Source organism: Accipiter gentilis, chromosome 13 (genome assembly GCF_929443795.1).
Source record: "Accipiter gentilis chromosome 13, bAccGen1.1, whole genome shotgun sequence".
Taxonomy (NCBI): domain Eukaryota; kingdom Metazoa; phylum Chordata; class Aves; order Accipitriformes; family Accipitridae; genus Astur; species Astur gentilis.
The window spans coordinates 31,130,828-31,152,423 of NC_064892.1; the positions used below are offsets into that span (position 1 = coordinate 31,130,828).

Sequence of the window (21,596 nt, forward strand, 5' to 3'; positions counted from 1 at the left end):
GGAAGACTCATAATCCTTTCCACTGCTTGGGGTCCGCTTTTTTCTGTTCAGCTGCTTTGTACATCTCCCATCAGGGCGATGAAGGTTTGGCCTTTACCTAGAGGGATGTCCGTGTTTGGGAAAGCAAGCAAGCCCACCTTCATCTTCCTGGCATGGCAGCCCTTGGCATCTGATGCCCCCAGAACTCTGGGAGATGGTAAGTCAAAACAGTCGGTTCCCATTCGGGGAGAAAAGGCACGATGGAAAACCAGCAACTTCAGAAAAAGGAGACCGGCCGGCTGCTGGTGTGCACAAAGCCCGCAGCTTGGGGGAAGCTGTCTAGAAACCATCAAGGGCTTGCTGCAGTTTCCAAGGTAACTTCCATCTTCTGCAACCCAGGTGAGGCTCAGCCTTATGAGCACACGGGCAGAATACAAATAGTGGCTCCGAGGTGGAAAACAAAATGCCACGTGTTACCCCAGCTGCTCTGCCAGCAGCTGCTCGTCTTCTGCCCTTCCACATCTGCCCACCAAGGCAAAGTGCCAGGGATGAGGATTTTGGCCACCGCGGCTGAACCTTCACCACTCATTTGCTGCCAGAGGGAAGCCAGGTAAGTCAAAATTTCTGCAGGTGGCTTCAAAGCTGGAGTCATGACTCGAGAGCCCAGGGACACCCCGTTAATGCGCAGCTCCTCGGTGCCCACACCGCATGGCTCTGACCTTGCCTGCATCCTCACCTGAGAGCATCCGCGAGTCCACCGGCCGTCATCGGCACCAGCTGGGCTCAGCTTTTGCCTCAAGGCTGTCCCAGGGTCTTCTGGGGAAATAAAGGAGTCAAGAATTCCCAAACTTCACCCCCTTGGTAACCATGGGAGAGCTGGGCTGCTGTCACAGGAGAACCAGGTAGCTTTTCCGCGTGGGGTGACACGGGCCAGACGCTGTTCACCTCTGGACCGCCTGCTACAAAAGCCACCGGGTTTTAATTGTCTCTTCAAAACCAGCGTGAGAGAGGAAAACGAGAGCAGTAAGAGGATGCACTCATACCGAGTGCAATACTTTAATTCTTTAATGTATGCATTATAGTCCATAAAAAGAAAGTTTCCAAGAGCAGAGAAACCAAGGCCATCGCCGAAGGCTTCATGCGGTTCTTCCTGTCCCTATCACACTGTGCACAGGCAGGGAGCCCACCCCAAAAATGCCAGCTTCCCGCAAAGCTCACGGATGCACGCCCCGGGTCGTGGCACTGCTGCTGCCCCTGGTCCAGCATCTTCTCTCCATCACCTTCACGCAACCCAGGTGTCGGCCGGGAGAGGGATGCAGGTGCCAGGCTGAGCCTGTTCGGGCAGAAGCATTTCTGCACGGTACTGATGCTGGAACCAGAGCATGGCCAGGAACCAGAAGGGGACATGGCAATGACACCTGCTGCAAACATTGTCTGAAAAACTTGGCATCAAGAGGCCCTCCTTTCCAGGTATTTGTGGCTTTCCTGAAGTATTCTGTCAGCTGGTATCACCTACCCCAGGTGTCAGCTCTGATCCACCCACAAGACTCCATGCCACTTTTCTTTTTCAAGTATTTCAGAGCACAAGCTCCAGCAGCACTGCCAATAGTGAAGAGTTCCTAGCTGTGTGTTGCTGAGAAGAAGCCCTGGTTTGGATTTAAATGGTACGGAATTAAATTTGGGAAAGGCAAATTTGGGAGTCTCACTAGCATCAGGAAATTTTATTTTTTTTTTAATTTTTTACCAAATCTGCCCCTATCTACAATCCTTGGACCCTCTCAGGTGACAAATGCTGAGAAGAGACTGGTTGGAGCTTGAGGAGCAGCTCCCCAGGACCTGCTCTGGTGATTCTGTAGCCCCAGGCAAAGAAGCTGGCTGAGATCTCCTTCCTCAGGCAGGCATGAGCTGCAGGAACACCAGGCTGAGCAGATCTGAGAGCAGGGAGCCTGTCCACCCCACAGGACCAGTCTTCTCCTTCTATGTGGCTGGGCTGGCCTGCAGAAAACTCGTGACCCGCTCCCTTGAAGGACTCGGAGAGATGCGCTTCGTCTTGTCCATTCCTGAGATGAAATGGTGTCTCACCATCAGCTTGAGGCAACCAGTGAAATTTCTGTCCCATCCCCACATGTTGAATCCTGCTCGTCAAAGTCCTGGAAAACTGAGGGTGGAAGGAGCTGCCTGGCCACCAGTTGGTGGTGATCTTCACTCGCACTGGGAGATGGGCACAGCCCAACAGGCTGATACCTCCCGGGACACGGACCTCAGGCGTCCTCCTTTGACACCTCCTGTATCCCTGCTGTCCCAAGGAGGAAACGATAGCAGACTTGGAACCTCTCCGCTGGCTTTAAGCACACAGAAAAGGCAGGGACCCTCCCCAGCATCCGAATATCACCGACGAGTGAGACGAGACACGATGCAGGCAGCCAAGGCATCATCCTATTTTGACTGCTGCACACCCCTCAATTAGCAGCTGAGCGGTTTTGGTTGCAAAGTCTCATTAAAAACTCTTCACAGCGAGGAATTCTTGGTTTAGCAGCTAGGCTGAGACAGTGAAGATCTGCCAAATGCTTGGGAGTTTGAAATGCAATAGGCACAACTTTGCAAAGGCAAAAGAAAGTGTTTTTCTCAGCCTGTCAAAAGATAGAATCTTAAACTCTTCATACAAGTCAGCTGGGATGAAGCACTTCCAACAGGCAACATTTCTTACAGTGTAGTCATTCCACCTCTGATGTCCCAGCCCTGATTCTCAAAGAAAACCTACAAAACCTTCCCTAGGTAAATCTGGGAACTGTCTCTCATCACTTTTCTGAATACTAACGTTTTAGAGCACATTACCATCCTCCTCTTTTCACCATTCCCACTAATCTCTCAGTGCTCTACATTGTGCTACTATTATTCTACAAATTACCTGCTTCTCTTTTCCCCTTAGGAGATAACCACCAATATCCTCTTTATATTCCACAGGTGCTGTCAGATGTCTAGCTCAGACACAGGTCTAATTAAACCCAGAACAATTGTTCCCCGTGTGCAGTTAGGTTTGAAATTCACTGCGTCTCTCCTGAGGAGCGTGCGTGCCCCAAATCTTATCTGCTTTCTCCAGCTATATTATCTGGCTTCATAAAAGCTATTACACCTACCTAAAAATCTTTATCTTTAAACCTTTGGCTCTAACAATACTGCCGTGCCAAAAGGCAGCATACACTGGAAATAGGAGGGGCAGCATGCAGCTGGGTCTGGTTTATGAAAAATAGAGGTGTAATACTATGACATGCTTCACAAAAGATCTTAGATTCTGTTTCTCAGGACACAGGCATTTCCACAGCAGGAGAGGACCTGAATCTCTTCTCCTCGAAGCCCAATATCCTCACCAGGAGCTTCTGAGGATGCCTTACCCAAAATTTGCAAAGCCCTCACGTGCTAGAGCAGCGGCTGCGGGAGAAGATCCCGTGGCGAAGGAGCACTGCTCGTGGAAGGCAGCACACAGGGCAGAGGGTGCGGGACTCCCCACGGCGTGGGCTAAGCCAACGCTGTAGCGATGCTCCCATGGGAAGAGCTGACCGCATGGGGCTGGGCTGTGGAGAAGAACGAGGAGCTCTGGGACCAGCGGGTACCCAGCCTGCAGGGTAGTATCACTGCAACCTGTATTTATCCCGTTCAGAAGGAGTATCTGAAGGAGTATCACCGCAGTACGTATTTATCCCATTCAGAGAACCAGCCGAGGAGGTAAACCTTGACTGTGGCCAAGTGTTTAATAAAGCATGGAGACCAGCTGAGGCTTTTCTCATACCTGGAGTATTTTTAGCATCTCCTCCCTCAGGTAGCTTCTCTAGGTGTCTAGCAAGGGCTGGGTTTACACTGCTCACGCTCTCTCACTGGATCTCTAGCATTCCTCAATCGGACCTCCATTTTCCATATATTTATGGCAGTATAATATCTTTGAAATTTGGTTGAAACTGGTGGATGGTTTCAAAAGCTAGGGAGGGGACAACTGTCAAGCAGACGTACACCTACACAGACAGCATGACCACGAGGGCCTCCTTCCCGTAGGAAAACAAGCTAAATGCTATGTAATCATGACATTCAAGGGTCTATTATAATGCAGAAACATAGATGTCCAGAAATAATGCTGTGTGGCCTGCCTAAATTTTGGCCTCTTTTAACCTTTGGCTACTTGACTTTGCAATTTTAATGACTCTTTCAAGGAAGCGTTTTTATATGCAATGCAGTACCTCCTGCGATGGCACATCAACTTCAGTGGAGTGTGTTTAGGCGGAGGAAGATGCCTTTTAATTTTGTGTTGATTTTCACCTTTTTTACATTCTTCCCACGCACGCTCTCCCCCACTAAGAGTAGATTCACAAACACGTGCACAAATACGCAGAGGCTCAGCAACGCAAAAGCCATCCGCATCTTTGTCCCCATGCCACAGATGACAGGAGGGCGATGAGTCTGATCCTTGAGCCTTGCACAGACGGGTTTATTGAACTTGACAGCACCTCGTGTGTGCGGAGAGATGACTCACTTGAGCAGAGGCTGGGGGATCTGCCCCTGGTTGTGGAGCCGCTTTCTTCATAGCAAATATTAGCTGTTCAAACAACACTCATGTTTCTATTTTGGGTCACTGTTTACAAGTACAGACTAACAACAGTGAAAGAACGGGAATCTGCTACCAGCCAGCGCTCTCCCAGCGCTCTCAAAAGCGGCTTACAGAAGCTACATTTCTGGAGAGGGTCAGAATGGACAATTGCTGTAAATATGTTAAAAAGATGCTACTAGCTGCCAGAGATTTCACATTTCCTAAGAGGAAGGTGAATATCTGGCACTTTCTCTAGCAGGTTAGAGGAGTAATTATTAGTGCGGAGACTTCGACGCCAACTCTTATCTTTGACAGGTTGTCAATGATTTCTGAGCCTAGGGAAGTACCATGATGTTTTCAAAATACCAGTAAATTTTCTAGTGAAAGGCTGCATGGTTTTGGGGGCTTAACTGAAGCACCTCTGAATGGCTGTCAGAAATAATTTGCACCGTCCAACAGCAGAGGCAACAGATGGTTTAAAATCCAGGCCTTTTGTTATGCACAGACATGTCAGATAAGTACACATCTGGCCCAAAGGAAATTGCTACCCATTCTTCTTACATTTGCTTCCCTCTGTGTGAATTTGCCTGCTACTCCAACGGCCAGTTCAAAGTCCCTCATCAAAATCGTAACTGTGGTTCAATCAATAATGTTTTACAAGAGGGAAAATACCTTGACCCACAAGTGCTCAAAATGGAGGTCACGCCAAACCTACAACTCATCGAGATGTGCGGACACTTAGCATGACCTGCCTTGATTTTCAAAAGCCGAGTTTTATTGAGCAGTCACCTCGATGATTTTGTGTTGTTCACATTTCTAACACAGCAGTGGGCTCCTCTCTGTAATGGACTCCATATGCCTAGAATACCCACGACGGTCTGGCAGGCACAAGGGACTTCCTATGTCTGGGTTTTCTTCAGCAGAAGAATGGTTGTATGTCACTGAGATCAGAACAAAAGGGCAAGGAAGGCAAGTCCCAAAAATTTAATCTCAGCTCTGCCACTCACCTCTCCACATGGTGAGAAAATCCTTAAATCCTTCCCTTTTTCAGTTTTAACCCTCCACATGTTGAAAAGTAACGTATAGCTGTTAACATAGTATTAATATTTAAGATTTAATGATGGGGGAAAAGCCTGTCCAAGCCAAAGGAAGGACTCAAAGTCAGCCAAGCGAGAGATACAAGCAGATGAGAACTCAGAATTCATTATTCCTAGCACTGCCAGAACGATGCCTTCTCTCTCACCGCGGAAGATCTCCACGTGAACAAAGAAAGTTCAGGTAGTTTAACCACGGGGCTCTTAGGGAGATGTTATTGCCTAGCGTGACACGCCAGCAAATGAGGGTAAAGCCTATGGCTGACTTCAAGTCGTTGCTGTCTCAACTCCTGATCAAAAGTGTTAGGATCTTCAGCGGGAGGCAGGGGCCATCGGAGGTGCTGGTGGTGCACAGCAGGGATGGCGAGGTGAGCGAGAAGCTCAGCTGGGGCTGGCGTTGTTCTTTGGTCTTTATTTGTGAGACGGCTGAGTCAGAGTGGGCAGCGACAGCAAATCTTTAACAGCAAATCAGTAAATTAGAAGCAGAGATGTTGAAGGTAGGAGACACGTTGTAGCTCTTATCGAGGTGTTTCTAAGTGGATTATGTTCCATTTGTTCTCTAAGAAATAACTAGGTAATGCGCCGTGCAGGCATGAACCAGATCTGCAGGGCAAGGCAAGGCAGACTAGGGGGGGGGGGGGGAATACGATTTCTCAAAGAACGGTGTAGCAAGATGCTGCTAATTTGCTGAGGGGCTCTGAGCCCTAGACTACGGAAGGACAGATTAGGCAAATGCTCTGCTAATAAGAATACTGAAAGGATAATGTTATATACGATTGATGTAGCACTGGTGCTGCGCAAGAGACGGGGGTTTTAAGGTGTACGCATAAGAATAAGAATATAATGGTAAAGCCTTGAAAAGCTCCAACAGCCAGGAAGGTTATTTAAGTGAGAGCAACTATGCATGTTAAAAAGGAGTGCAAATAAGTAATGTGATAAAATGAGGGCCAAGAGCTTGAATTCACAGGACAGCAATGAGAGCCACCATAAGCCGGAGGGTGAAAAGAGGAAAGGTCCTGCGAGACTTAGGGCAGGGAGCAGTAACGGGATGAGGCTTGCAAAGCTAGCAAAAATATTGCAGGCTCCGAAGGGAAATCTCATTGCAGTCAGAGATGGCTTTTTGTTATTTATGTGGGTTTTTTTCTTCTGGTAACTTTAAGAAAGAAGATAACATTCAGCTTTGTTAGATAAAGCTTCAGTGATTCATCTTTAAGAGTATAAGAAGCAAAGAGTTGAACTCCTGATCACGTTGAGTCTCCAGAAATGACAAGCATTATGTGAAACGGCGTGTGAGCTTCTGGAGGGAGGTGGACGTATCCTGCAAGCTGCAAGCGCGGATTTGAGGGCTGCTGATGCCAAAAGCTCCGTTTCCAGGAGAAATCATTCTCAGTGATAAGCCTGTGGTTTTCAGCAAGAAACAGACTATGAGGAAATGGCCTCTGATGATAAATAATCCCAGAATCATTGTGTTTCTTTCTCCTAGCCCCGCCAGAAGATAAAACGAAGCAACAAGAGGGTGTCAGGGTTCGCTGCAGTCCCTGCCCCTTTCACCACCCTTTGGCACCCATGTTCTCATCGGATCTTGTTGTCCTCACTGGTTTTATTTGCTGTTTCCCTCTGTTCCTCTTCTGCTTATTTTCCTCCCACTGACTGAAATGCTGTTTCTGTTCTTCTTTCACGTTTAATTCATAATAATTAACTAGGAGGCAAAATTTCAGACCTTATTTAACCTCATGCATGGAGAGAAATCTAGTAAAATGCAATTCAGTTGTAGGTCTGTAACACTTTCTATTCATTCCAGTTTATTCATTTCAGTTTAGTCTGAAAGCCCTTCTTGGTGGCAAAAATAATGTATTTTGCTCTGGTCCACAGTAGCATTGTTATCTTATGCAGTGAGGAGACAAACCACTCTCATATAATCATATTTATTAGATCATTAGCACTGTTTTAGAGAAGAGCCAACAACTGGCACTTAGGGAAAAAAGAGAGCTGGCAGTAAAGGTCATTAGGTGGAAAGGCTTTGGAGGGAACCTGCAGGCAGTTCGCAGCGGTAATGAAGCAGACGCGTCTGATGTCTCCAGTTAATTATCTCATTGAGAGCTTGTTGGGAGGCACGGCGGTGGCTGAGCTGCAACCAGGTGCAAGGGTGGGGTACGAGGTTGGATGCAAATCCACGTGGTTTGTTTCCTCTAACGATGGCACTTAAATATGTGGCATTGCAGGGGTCCAGAGTGATCACTTCTGAAGCAGTGGCACCCACAAACTAGGTGCCTTTATCTCATTTATATATATATACATGATCTCAAAATTGTATATATCTGCCTATGTTTTCAACTGTGGGCAGCTGCAGGAGGTTGTCAGCCAGTCCTATACATGTTCAAACGGTGCAACCCCTGGGCAACAGGCTGACTGGCTTCCCAACAGGAGCGTCCTGTTTTTCTTTAGTAACCTTCTAGATTTGTTCTTCTGGTCACTAATGTTGTTTTAGCTCAGCTTAGTCACACAGTCTTCTCCTACCATCACTGGAAAGCTCCCTCTGCAAAACAACAGTCCATTAGGAGATAATTTATGTATCGGTAACATACCTTGGCAACTGTGCCTTGTCTATACCTACATAATTATGGCAATATCACTGGCATATAATCACATTTGTTTAATTATAACACAAGGGAAATAAACCCATTGAAAACATTTTTTTTTTTTTGGTAGCTGAACAGAAAATCCCTTGTTTTTCACCAAATCATTAGCAGAAAGTCCAGGAAATGAGTGACTGTAGGTACTGCTGACCTTTTGTACTGAGGTAGTACATCACCAGAGAAAACTCAAGGATCAGAAAAAAGGTGAAGGAGTGGAGGACTGGAGAACAGGTAGTACTCAGTTCTGTGTAACATCTTCTACTCACCTACAATGAAAAGGCACTTTAGAAAGCAACAAGCTGCTCAGAGCTTACGTTACCTTTGTACTATTACTGGGTTAAAAATGTTGCATGCTTAAAACCCCTTCCTGAGAGACACTAGTGAAAAATGCTAGCTAATACCTTTTTATGCCAGAGAGAGGCAAAAGGGACCTGGAATTAAAGACATAATGTCAATTTTATGGTCACTTTTTAAGAAATAATTTTAAATAAGGTTCAGATCAAGTATCTCTGAAATTCTCTGACAAGTGTCTTCTTCCTTTTTTAAAATAAAATTTGCAGCTGCATCTTTCAATTCTCTCTTTTTTTGGTCCCTTCCTTGATATGGTGAAAACCCAAACAAACAAGAGGGCAAGCTGCCTACAGTCAAACTCACTGCACGTTGTTAATGTGCTGGAAGACATGGTATGGGTGAAATTGTAAGCACAGCTGCGATTCCACTAACCTGAAAACTAGGTGTTCTCCAATGCATACCATACATAAAAATGTGTGGCTGTAAACATCTAGAAAGAATTAAAAATGGATTAATTAATGAATGAAGATTGCCTTCTGATCAGAACTGGGGTTTTGAGTTGTGGTTTTGGGCAGAAGTGTGATGGGTTAGGTTTCATACTGCCTAGCTTCTACTGAAATGGGAGCTCTGCTGTGAACCTGATGCTTGTGCACTGACAGAACAGCTTGGGGTGAACAAGTCTGTTATTAATGTATTGCTCGAAGGCAGTCTGAAAACACAACGGCTGCAACATATATTTTGGCCTTAAAAAGGCACACTGAGAATCCTTTGCTGCCAGAGGAACTAGACATGCAGCTTGATGGCCCATGCTCTGTTTGAGGAATAAGCTACACAAGCTTTCTTTCCTCTTATTCCAAAATCAACGACCATGTTCTGCCCAGATGTTTTTTGCCCCTTTGCAGATTATTTCCTCTCTTCTTCCAGGGTTACATAGAGCATCTGCAGTGCAGGTAAGAGAATGATATAGTTGAAGATGGCAAAGGTTTGCTGTCTGCTTGCCCTGGCAGTTCAAGCGTTAATGGTAGTTTTGAGATTTATTTCTTGCACACTTGTGAAGCCATGGGTTCTTTGCTGGCTGAAAAATCAGGTATTCAGGCTATAGGAGAGACCCTCACTGGCCAGCGGAGCTCTGCTGATGCTGTGCGGTACTTGTAACGGAGTAGGACAAGCAGCTCTGTAACAATCTCACTCCACCAGTTTCCTCTTCCAAAATGAGTGCCCTGCTCACCTTAATTTGTTAATGAGGAGGTTGGCTGACAGGAATGAATGAAGTCAGAGCATTAGCTGTTGGTGGAATAGTCTCCTTCCTGGCTCAATGCTTCCAAGTGAAAGTCAGTTTCTGCAGGAGCTTCCCTTCGTGCCTGGCAGAAAACTCATCTCTAGCTCCCGACCCAAAGGTTTTGACCCTATGGAGGTGTATGATACACAGCTGAACTCAGGGAGCATCCAGGTGTGGGCAGCACTCAGCTCCTCCAGCACATAGAAATGTTAGAAAACAGACTGGGGGGGTCACCCCATCCACAGAGAAGAGGAGAGGTGAAACCAGGTTTCTGGGGCATCACTGTTTCGCAGTGAAATGCTTTCTGGAAACCTGGGAACCGAGAGATGAGGAAATGTCCCAAACCTACCAGGAATCACTTGCAAATGCCAAGGGCTCCCATCAAACATGAAGTGTGACTCAAGGAGGTGGTGGTCCTGCAACGTGCTCAGCACCAGCAGCCAGAAAAGGAGAAGGGTGTTCCAGCTGCTGTGAGGAGGAGTGAAACATCACCAAAACGAGGTTTTCTATCCACATGAATCTAACTAAATGCTTTGGTCTTAGATAGCCAAGCCTCTGGGCTGCAAGACGGCCATGCCACATCTGGCCAGAGGAAAGAGGTCGTGGCCTCTGGATTTTAGGGCTTCCCAGCTCTTGGGCCAGCCAGGCAGCCAGCACGAGCTGGGCAGCCTCGTGGCCTCTCCCAAACTCTTCCCACCCCTCTGTGTCCCCAATCACACGAGCATCGCGATGGGATGTGGGCTTGCTGGCTGTGCCCCAATGCCTTTCACGGGAAGGGGAGCCTGTGGCCCAGTGGCATGGTTTTTCTTGCAGGGAGAGCCCACGGTTGGACCCCTGTGGCACATCTGGAGTCCCAGAGGAGCAAAGTCACAGCAGCAGTTCAGGTAGGAAGGGGCTTTCGTGTGTTTAATGTGATTTCACAGGACCAGAGCCAGGAGCTGCAGTCCCTCTCCTCCTCGCCTTGTGCCACATACACACTTCTCCTCCTCATCCACCATGTGGAAAGTATTAAAGACAGGGTGTCTGCAAACTCATTGCTGGCAGAGCAGTGACAAGGAGACAGAGGTGGCTGTGACTCCGTTTTTCCGTCACTCAAAGCAATGACGTTCTTCTCTGTTGTCATGCACTTGGAGTAGGGAAATTTTGTTCTTCTTGTTAAAATTCCACGCAAGCACTCTGCTTTGCTTATAAACTGAAACACAGGTTGCAATCCACCTGCTTCATATAATTCAGTGCTTGCAGTTTAGCGTGATTATAGCTGATTTGTCTGATCTAGTGTATGAAAACTGCTTGTCATCTGCTGTTTTACCCAATGTGGAAGGTTTGGGGACAATAGAGCAATATAGATCTCTGTGTTGTATTAGCTCATAACACACTAATAATCAAGTGCTCTATTTTATTTCCTTTCTACAAAGCCTGCTTCACTTCCCCAGCCGTCTCCCTGCACCAGGAAAAATACAGAAAAAATGTAGTTTTCATCAAAACCTCCAAGGTTTCTAAAACAATGTTATCCCATGACTTCTCGCCAGGCAGGCAAATAAGAACTATGTTGAATCATCTTGCAGCTAAAATCGGTGAGGCTGGGGCAAAGGAATCCTGACATCTTCAAGAGCTGTCTTGTGGGGGTTCCTCCGTTTGGTGCTATTCGGGGGGGCTCAGGAAAAGAAAGCACCTGGCCTCCAGGCTCGCTGCCCAGTTCTCTGCCTGCACGTCTAGGTCCCCTTCTCTCCAGTGGAAACCAGTGAGTCATGAAGCAGTGACCAGCACATGCGTGAGTGCTGTCCCTGGGGAGATGTGCACACCATGGCAGGAGCTGAAGAGCTTTCCCAGGTGCCACGCTTTAGTGCTACCCAAAAATAAAGCAGGTTTTCCCCACAGAGGATACAGCTGAGTGGTTTGAGCACTCTCACGTGCAATTCAATTTGCCAGTAGGTCTTTTTCCCCTAAAAACTCCATTTGATAGCCGAGAAGTGTTTTCAGTGAAACTTGTCCAATGGTGTCCGTCATTGACATCTTGGCTGAGACCACTACCAGCTCCCAGGAGCACATCTCCCCTCATCCTCACTGGGCTTTGAGGGAAGCATGTGAGTTCCCGATGGCAAAACTCCCATCAGCTTCAACAGGACAGCAATCAGGCCTTTTGCATCCTCTGCTGCGCTGGTTTTCAGCCAGCACCATGAGGCTGCAGCGATTAGCCCGTTCCTAAAACCGGTGAAGAGAAACCATGTGCGGCTGCCGACAACACTGCAGCCTCTTCATCTCACCTAGTTGGATGGGGTGGGGGCAAAAGAGGGAAAGGTTGTGCAAGTCTGAATTTGGCCACCTATCTCCTCAGACACAACATCTGCTTCTGTGCAAGCAAGAAGAAAATGGGTGACTAACACACAGCTCTGCTGTTCAGCAGCTGGCCCCTGGATCCTCCTCCGTGGCGCTAAATGTGTCCCTGGCAAACAGAAGGTTGAGATTTTAAATGAGGAATTAATGAAAATGAGCTCTTTTCCAGCTTGTTGTCCCTTTAAATTCAGTTTCCATGGAAACGGGTCTGGAGAGGCTGCCTGGAGGGAGCCAGGAGAGATCTCTGCCTGGCCGCCTTCCCCTCCTGGTTGCCAGCTGAGCCACCCCAATTGCCAGGCTTTTACAGAGGTTTTCACTATTGTCATTTACACCTGGAATAGGAGCGATGGCTCCTCGTGGGTTCCTTCTCTCAGGTGTCCCAAGGTGCCACCTGCAGCCGGGCTGCTTGCAAGCAGAGCTTCTCTCCTTCCATCGCCTGTCCGGCAGAGTGCCGGCTCCTCCGAACCTGCCGCGATGCTGCCTCGCTGAAAACGTCACTCCTATTAGAAACATCCATTCCACCGCTTTTTACTTTTTTAAAAGTGGTGGCGGGTGTGATCTGAGCACGCAGAGTGAGCTGGGAGCGGTGGCAGAGGGACAACTTTGTCATTAATTCAGTGTTTATCCCAGGGCAAAATTTGAGATCCCACCTGGAGTACCGTGTCCAGCTCTGGGGTCCTCAGCACAGGACAGACATGGACCTGTTGGAGCGGGTCTGGAGGAGGGACACAATAATGGTCAGAGAGGGCTGGAGCACCTCTACAATGGAGAAAGGCTGAGAGAGTTGGGGTTGTTCAGCCTGGAGAAGAGAAGGCTCCAGGGAGACCTTATAGCAGCCCCCAGTACCTAAAGGGGGACTACAAGAAAGCTGGGGAGGGACTTTTTACAAGGCCATGTAGTGACAGGACAAGGGACAATGGTTTTAAACTGAGAGAGGGCAGGTTTAGATTGGACATAAGGAAGAAATGTTTTACAATGAGGGTGATGAGGCACCGGCACAGGTTGCCCAGAGAAGTTGTGGTTGCCCCATCAGTGGAAGTGTTCAAGGCCAGGTTGGATGGGGCTTCGAGCAACCTGGTCTAGTGGAAGGTGTCCCTGCCTGTGCCAGGGGGGTTGGAATGAGATGATCTTTGAAGGTCCCTTCCAACGCAAACCATCCTTTGACCCTGTGATTCTAGGAAAATCATATCACTGAGCCCCTCATTTCTGCCAGACCCATCAACAAGTTGTTTTATAGCAGGGTGAGGAACAGCATGTACCCTGAAAAATTGGCTGCGGTTGAGGGGGCAGTGATTCTCGGAGTTATGCTGGAGGACCACGCTGGGTAGAGAGAGGGAGGTGGGATACGGCTGCATCCGTACCTTCTTGGATATCCAGCCGTGCCTCTGCGTTTCACTTAGAGGGAATTCACTGGCTTGTTCTCAGAGAGACCCCAGGAACAAACTCTCCTATGTACAGCACAGAGAATCAGTGGAGTAGGACCCAAAAGCAAACTAAAGTGGTGGTGTTTGTCTGTGTAGATCCACCCTTTTTCCAGGTGAACAAAACCTAAGGGTCTTAGACCTATAATATTTGGGGGTAGCACAGTCCCAGGAATGGTGGCCGGTTTTACTACTGTTGAGATGCATCTGCTTCCATTTTTGTTAACATTTGAGGAGATGCCTCCGCTGTGTCTGTGAAAGGTTGTCTCAATGAAATCTGAATTTTTAGTGGAAGCTGATTAACAGTGTAAGCTTCACCCACCCTCCCAGCTGAGTTCTGCAGACAAGTACAATTCCAATGTAAAGACAAAAGTCATTTTTAAATGTAATTAATCCTAAACAGAACAGTTCAGTGCTAGCTGTTGTTGCTTCAGATATGCATAAAAGCATTGCCCTCCTTGGTTACCTAGATGCTTGCCTATAATTAGAACGACAGGCGATCATACCTGAGATGTAATACTGAGATAATTTTCTGCAAACCAGATAAGCAATGTCTTGTATATTGTACCAGAAATATTCTCTGCTTGCTGCTGGCGCAGTCTCAGAAGGAGTATGACCTTCACTGCTGTGCAACCAGACTTCAAGGAGGATGTAAACCTGTACTGGGGAGAATTCAGAGAGCAACGGAGGTCTAGAAAATACGACCTATGAGACAGATTCGAATAAACTGAGGTTGTTTAGTGTAAGTGGAGACAAACCACAGGGATACACCTCAGTGAACGGATAAGGTAAAAGTGCAGAAAAAGAAGTAATAAGATGCTTTCCGTGTTCACAATGGATAGAAGAGAAATAATGAGCTTAAAGTGCAAGATGGGAAACAGACTAGATGTTAGGAAAACTGCCCTAGCGATAAGGACAGTCATAAAACACGGACTTAGAGAGGTTATCTAAGCCAAATACCCCGCCTCAAAGCAGAGCTGGCAGACGCTTGCTCTCTCCTGACTTAAGACATTTTCGGCACCTGAGACGCCATCCCATCGTCGGACAGCCCGTTCCAACGCTTCACCGTGAGGTAACTTTGCGGAAAGCTAAGCCTAATTCTTCACTTTTTATCCACAGTCAGCGATTCACCTGCTCTTTTTCCCCTCACTTTTTGTGACTTTTGGGCGCACTGTGATGCTTTCACCCCTTTCCCTGGAGCTGCTCCCCAGCTGCCATTTCCCGCCCACGCCAACGAGCACTGTCATGGCGGCGCCTCCTCTCCTCAGGCGGTTCCTCCAGGTTCTCTAGATCATTTTGCCTGCTGCTGCCGTCCTCCGGCACGCCGGCCCAACCCTTCCCCTGCAGGGAGAGAATAACTTTTTTGTGGCCGCCATGTCGAGGCCCTCCCCTGCCCGCTGCCGCGCCGGGGCGGGGACTCGAACCCTCGTCCTCCCCGCATCGCCGCCCCGCCATCCGGCCGCTCTCCGCGAACGGAGGAGGTTTGTCCACCGCGGGCCACCGTCTCCCGGCGGTGCGGTGCGCTGCCGTACGGGTCCGGGCGGGTACAGCGGCCGGGGGAGCAGGAAGAGCGGCCCGGTGTGCCCCAAAACCCGCTCGGCCCGTCCTCCGCCTCGGCCCCGCCATGAGCGAGAAGGGCGAGCTGGACCTCACCGGGGCCAAACAGAACACGGGCATGTGGCTGGTGAAGGTGAGAAAGCCGCCGGTGCTGGTTCCCGGGACCGGCCTATGGCGGCCGGGCCTTCCCTGCCGTCTCCGCTCCGCCGTGCCCGGGGTGGCGGTGGCGGGTCCCGGGGTAGAGGCCGGGCGGTAGCGCGGAGCGGGGCCGTGCCTGAGGCGCTGGGGAAGGGGAGCAGGCCCGCGGCGGGGCTTGGCCGGTGCCCCCGGGCAGCCGGTGTCCCCGTTTCCCTTCTCGTGGGTGCGGGGTGGGTGGGCGAGCAACGACGTGTGGCGTTTGCCCGGCTAGCTGTTGGGGTAAATGATACACGGGAGGGAAAATTGGGCTACCTGGGAGCTGCCCTCGGCTTGTGCTCTGTTAGGGGTGACGAACGCGGTAGCGTGGCTTTTATTTTCCCAAAACTCTTGAGAGTCGGAGAAAGTTTGAGTGCTCCCAAATTCACGTCCTGGTTAAAGAAAACAACAAAACCAAGGAAAATAAACGCCCATCTCTTGTCACCACAGCTCAGCTTGGTGCTAGAGAAGTACAGCTGTGGTGAAGGTGCTATGAAAAGTTGTAAAGATCGTCAAGTCGAACCCAGGCACCTGCCTGGTGCAGGGCCACGCTCACGTCTGCTGCTGCGAACTCGGTTGCCGCTGCCTGCGTCTCAAATCTGTTCTGTGGAGGGTCTTTTATCAAGATAGCTTGGCCACTTCTGCTGGCAACAGCAAGCATGGGTTCAGGAAAGAGGAGACTCACAGACAGTGGCCCTCTTCTAGTCCCCTGTGGATGTGTCCCTGTTTTTCTAGACCTCTATTTGTTCTGTCTGGGGAGAAACAGCAGCCTCCTCCTTTGGGGACGGAGGGAACAGGCTCAGAACATCAACTTGAAGGAACCTGTGGGGATGGGGTAGTACCCAAATGCTGGTTCTGGGTGGTGAGGGGATGTGATACCATCATACTTAAACGAGCAAAACATCTTATTGTGGCCCCTAGGATCTTACCTGTGGCCCTTGAAAATGGTGGGGAATTTCAGTCTTGCCTTGTTGTGCAGAATTTCTGGTGGTGGGTAGGTCGCTGCATCTGGCTTCCTCTTTCGTACTGACACCCGAATGTCTGGTTTCATGAAACCATAACGAATGCTGTGAAGTGCTCTAATTGTAATAGCTTATCCAGGACAGTGAAAGCAAAAGCTGACAACAGAAAGCTGCAGGAGTATATCATGATGTGCTGAGTGACAGGATGATAAAGTGGCAGATGAAATTCAGAGTTGAAAAATCTAATCTGACATGCATAGAGAAAAACTATCCTAATTACACAGCGATTGGGTCTCTGCTGGTTGTTGTCATTCAGGAGGAGGTTCAGGTTTTCAGTAGATGTAGATAGCTCTATAAGAATGTCACGTCAAACGAGCAGATTCAACATTGGGCATAATTACAAAAGATACAGAGAACAAAAGAGAAAATATTGTTGTGCCATCATATTGCCTGTATCCTGAATACTGTGTGTAGTTCTGGTCTCATCCTCCCCATCGTGGCAGGTATACAGTGGACCCAGAAACAGGACAGAGGAGAGAACCAGGGATGATCTTGGGAACAAGGAATGGTGGCTGTGGAGGGAACTCCTAAATACGTTGTTACCTTTCAGGCTGGCAAGATGATTGATTAGGAAATCATCTAGAGGTCTGAAGTAATGAGTAATGTCACAGGTGGATAAGGAAGAAGTGAATAGGCAAAGATGAATAGGGAAGAGCCAGTTTGACACAAGAATTAGGGGTGTGTCATATTAACTCATCTGATGGGGCTCAGAGCAAACAAAGCAGGTACTGTTTTGCACAATACATAGTTAAATTTTGGAACTTGTTGTCAATGTCAAAACTTTGCAGAAGCTCAAAAAGCCATTAGACAAATTCAGGCAAGAAAATTGGATTGAGAGATTAAAAATTAACATGCTTCCATACCCCAAGACTGCTGACCAAAAGATCCTAGAAATTAGAAGAGCATGCTGGGGAAATACCTTTTCTTCTTACGTTCTCCTGTTCTTCCTGAAGTATCCACCGTTGGCTGCATTTGGAGACAGGACACTGAACTTGCTCTGATACAGTTTGATGTTTCTTGAAGCAAGTCAGGAATTTTCAGGGACATCTATGCTTACAGTTGATGCCACTCTGTGAGCACAGAGTGCTGCCTGGTTTAATGAGAAAATCGGACTAAAAGGAATGCTTAAATATTAGTCTTCCAACTAAATGTTAATGTAATCCTTCATGCATGTGGTCTGAACTTATAATTTGTCTGTCTTCTTGTATAATGATAATTAAAAAAAATAGTACAAAGTTGCTAACATTGATAGACCATAGCAAGGGATGTGCAGAATTTTATCCTTTGAATTCCTTTGGACTTGAACTTGAAAACAACTGTCCTTGTTACTAAGACCTTCAACACACTCAGAGGCATGACAGTGTGTAGCACCTTTACTTTTTATCTTCACTAGCTAGGATAATGAGGCTGAATTTATCCTTCCTTTGAGGGAGAGAGCCATCAGTTCTGCTGGAATAAAAAACGTGGCTTATTTAATTTCCCTTTAGCATGTATTATGCTAGCACAGGAAGTATTCTAGAGAGACTACTTAACAGGCAATAAAAAAGGTAGTGATGAGTATTTTAGGAGCATGAGCAGTAAGAGGACGTACCAGAAATCGAGTGAGTCGCTTTAGTACAAACCCAACCCAGAAAGCAACTGGAATAATTTTTCCTGTGTTTTCAGTGAAAGCTAAGATATTATAAGAAGTATTCGTTATGTACTTGTGGTAAAGTGAAGCCCATGTAGTGTTAGCAGTTATTTTTGTTAATTTCTTGTTCCCTGGGTGGTTGTTTGTTTTTATTTAATCTGCTGTGTTGATCTATGTTTAGAAAGAGGATATCTTTATATAATGTCTTTTTTGTATGTTTGAAGGAAAATGAAAACATAGAACCTGACATCAGCCTTACTCAGTTTCTGATGTACGTACTGCATATGGATTGCTATATAGAGAAAGAGCTAATTTAATTTCATACAGAAAATTGGAAGTAGTTTATTACAGATAGGGGCTGCTTGTGTGTTTTGTTCTAAAGGCAGATAGGAAGCTGTGAATAAGCTGAAAGCATGGAGCAGGGGCCCTCGTGTCATACGCTACCTGCAGGTTCCTCGTGTACTGGAGCCTGGGTGCTTGTGTGATGTGAGTAGCAGGAAGAAAACAGCAGTGTGAAGAGGCCTTGAAGTGATGCTACTTAGTACGTCAGATTTCTTCTCATGATTAAATTGTATGGGTTTTTGGAGAGAAGAGTGTTCTTACTACAAATCTCAGAATAAAGGCCACTTGTCTTAAAAACGTTCAGTAACCTTTCAGTATGGCAGGTACTCTGTACACAAGTCAGTCTTTCTGTGGGTATGTATTTTTCAAAATCCTACTGTGGGATCTTTGAAAATTATTCTGCTCTGTAAAAGCAGGTTGCTTTTGTTTTCTGTATGTTCTTTCAAGGAGTATAAGAGTTTGAAAACTGACTGTTCTCTGTAAGTTAAACTTTTATTATGCTCAAGTTAAAGGAAGTGGCAAATTAAGATGTCTACAGTGTGTAAGACTTTATTTAATCTTTCCTGTGATTGCTTATGCCATTAGCATGGAGCTACAGAGTTTAGCACATGGTTTTGAGAGTACCATCTGGTTTTAACTGAAGTATCTGTGTATAGCTAGAAGTAATCCTTTGATCACAGTCCTTCATAACCCTTTTTTTTCCCTCTGCATAGCCCTTGACTGTGGATAGGCCAGCAGAAAGATGATTAATTGCACTCTGAGACTGTTTCCCATGCAGCTGAAAGAAGTATGATTGATCTGCAGCCTCTTAATCTGAATAAATTCCCCATCTGATGATATTATACAGCAAGTTAGTGATTTTAACAGCATGAGAGTCCTTCACTCCTTGTCCACTCATACTGAATGTATGTCTACCTTATTACCTGGCAATGTAAATTAGATACAGATTAGGTGCTGATGATAATACTTCTATTGAGTCAGCTGGGGCATGTCATAGCATTTATCTTGGCTTTAGAAAGAAAATGATATCTGATCTGACATGAAATCCTCTGTAGAAAATTACTACTTTGAAGACTGTGGAAGAAATATATATTAATAGATTGTGCCAATTCATGGCTTTCTCTTGTGCATTTGTGGTGTTTTTGACCCCATGTTAGGACTTCATGAAAACCTGGACTGACGTTTAGTTTGGCTGAGCAGTTGGAGGACATCTGGATTTTCTAGCTATTCCACAGTACTTCATGGGGTGCTGTGAGACTAAAGGAAAGTGCTAAGCACCAGTACCAAGAGGTTTGTGGGTTTTTTTGTAAGAACAGGTAAATGCAAGGTTAGTGTTAAATTCATTTAAGCTTTAGGAAGTTAACAGGTTGCTGTTTGTCAGCAAGTTCCTGGATCAGGCTCTTCGCCTCCTCAGCTGTGCAGTGAAACTTGGCTTAGTTTTATTCTATGCAAGACAAAATCAGACTACAAAGTGCCTCTTTGCTGCTTGAAACAGAAAATGCCACATGCATCGCTTAGTACATTTCTCTTTCTCGCTGGCTGTGTCTCACACCATTTTACTATGTGGGCACAGATGATTTCAGTAGCTGTGGACTGTGTGAGCCAGAATAAACTTTGCTGTACCAGTAAAGAACATTGCTGCAAAATTAAAGAATGTAGAATTGTCCTGATGTGTCATGAGCACATGGAGAAAAAAGATATAAAATTCCTATATCAGAATACTTCTTTAGTACATGGTGTTGGAAAAGTAAATGATTTTTCCTTTAACAAGTTACTGTTTTGCTAGACAGTGAGACTACTGTAGGTCTTTAAGATTATGTTCTCCCAGCGACTGCTACATCCTTATTAGAAAGAAAGGGGTTTCTAGAAAGTAGTAGCTTCTATTAGACTGGTTTCAGCTGTTTGCTTTTGAAAAAAAATCTGTAATTTCCATATTACTTGAACATCTTACAGTTAGTTTTAAATAGTCAGATATGAGATTGTCCTTATTGCCTCACCTCTGTATTCCACCTCTTGATGTGCCACAGTACTTCTACGTCTAATAGCTTGTGTGTAGGGGGCCAAGTGCTCCAATCTCACGTTTGTTGTACAAAGGCGTCATTTCAGTCTTTATAAAAAGCCATCATAGAAAAGACAGTTGTAATTCCTAAACGGTGGGGAAAAAAGCTGCAAATCTATGTGACCTGCAAAACATTGCACTCTGCGCTTATAACTGATTGAGTTGGCTTCTTGCAAGGAAAGGTCGACCTGACTAGAACTGATGCCGTGCGGTGGAGCAGGGAAGGTAGAGAAGTTCCTCGTTGCCCTGGGGCTAAACTGAGCAGCTTGAAGTGCCTCGCCAGGGCTGGGTGCGTGGACATACTGGCTGAGCTGGGAGCTCATCTCTGGGGCAGGGCAGTGGCAGCCACCAGCACAGGCCACTTTTTGAAGTCCTGAGGAACTGTGCACTCAGACAACTGTTCAGATTTATGGGTGTTCATCAGCGATAGCACCATGTATCCAAACAAACACTTAACCTTTTGATTTCACAGAATAAATGTTGTTTGTCATCTTTAAGCTTGCCTGGCCTTTAAGGAGAACCAGAGTAACTCTGCTGAGTGCTGAACACATTCTCCTGGCATTACTGTCGCCAGAGAGTGGAGAGGCAGGCTGTGATTTCAGCTTATACTACATTGACGGGAAAAGAGAAAAAACAGGTCCACTTGGAAAGCCAGCTTCCAGCTTGTTGGTCGGTTGCAAAGGCACCTTTACTGTCCATCAAGAGCGCAGGTCACCCAATGCTGCAGATACCAAACCCTTTGAAACTGAAGGAATTTGTGTGTAGGTGAGTCAGCATCACTGGAGCAGCTTTTATTCCTTGGATGTATCTGGTTAAGCAGGGCTGCTTGTTCCTGTCCCTGCACTGACCTCTGCTTTGTGCAGCTGTTCGGGGAAATGGGTTGGGGAGCTGGTTTGGTTCTTCTACCTGCTAAATACAAAATCAGCACAGCTAAAACATAGAATTCCCCCATACCTCCCAGCCAGATCAGTCTGCTCTTTCTATATACGACCAGCTGCACAAAGACTTTTCCCAATACAGTGGAGGGGTGGGAATGAGTGATGGGAGGCAGATCTGCCTAGGGTAGTTCTGCTGTTGGACATCTGGTGAGAGTAGGGCTGCGGTTTGCTGCCTAATGTGTCTGAGGTTCCCAAACTCTAAGCCTTCCTTTCACAGCACTTGTTTGGTCTCTGAGTTGTAATTGCCTAACTTCTCATCATCGT

The 21,596-nt window shown here is 46.8% G+C and overlaps 1 protein-coding gene across 1 annotated transcript in view; it reads left to right on the plus strand.

The window, feature by feature from the left end:
• Window positions 1–15,057: 15,057 nt before the first annotated feature.
• GTF2F2 (general transcription factor IIF subunit 2) overlaps window positions 15,058–21,596 on the plus strand; it is a 90,623-nt gene continuing 84,084 nt past the window's right edge. Inside the window, exon 1 of the mRNA XM_049815740.1 lies at window positions 15,058–15,300. Within this exon, the coding sequence (XP_049671697.1) occupies window positions 15,235–15,300 (66 nt within the window). The 5' untranslated portion in view covers window positions 15,058–15,234. The remainder of the gene's footprint in view (window positions 15,301–21,596) is intronic.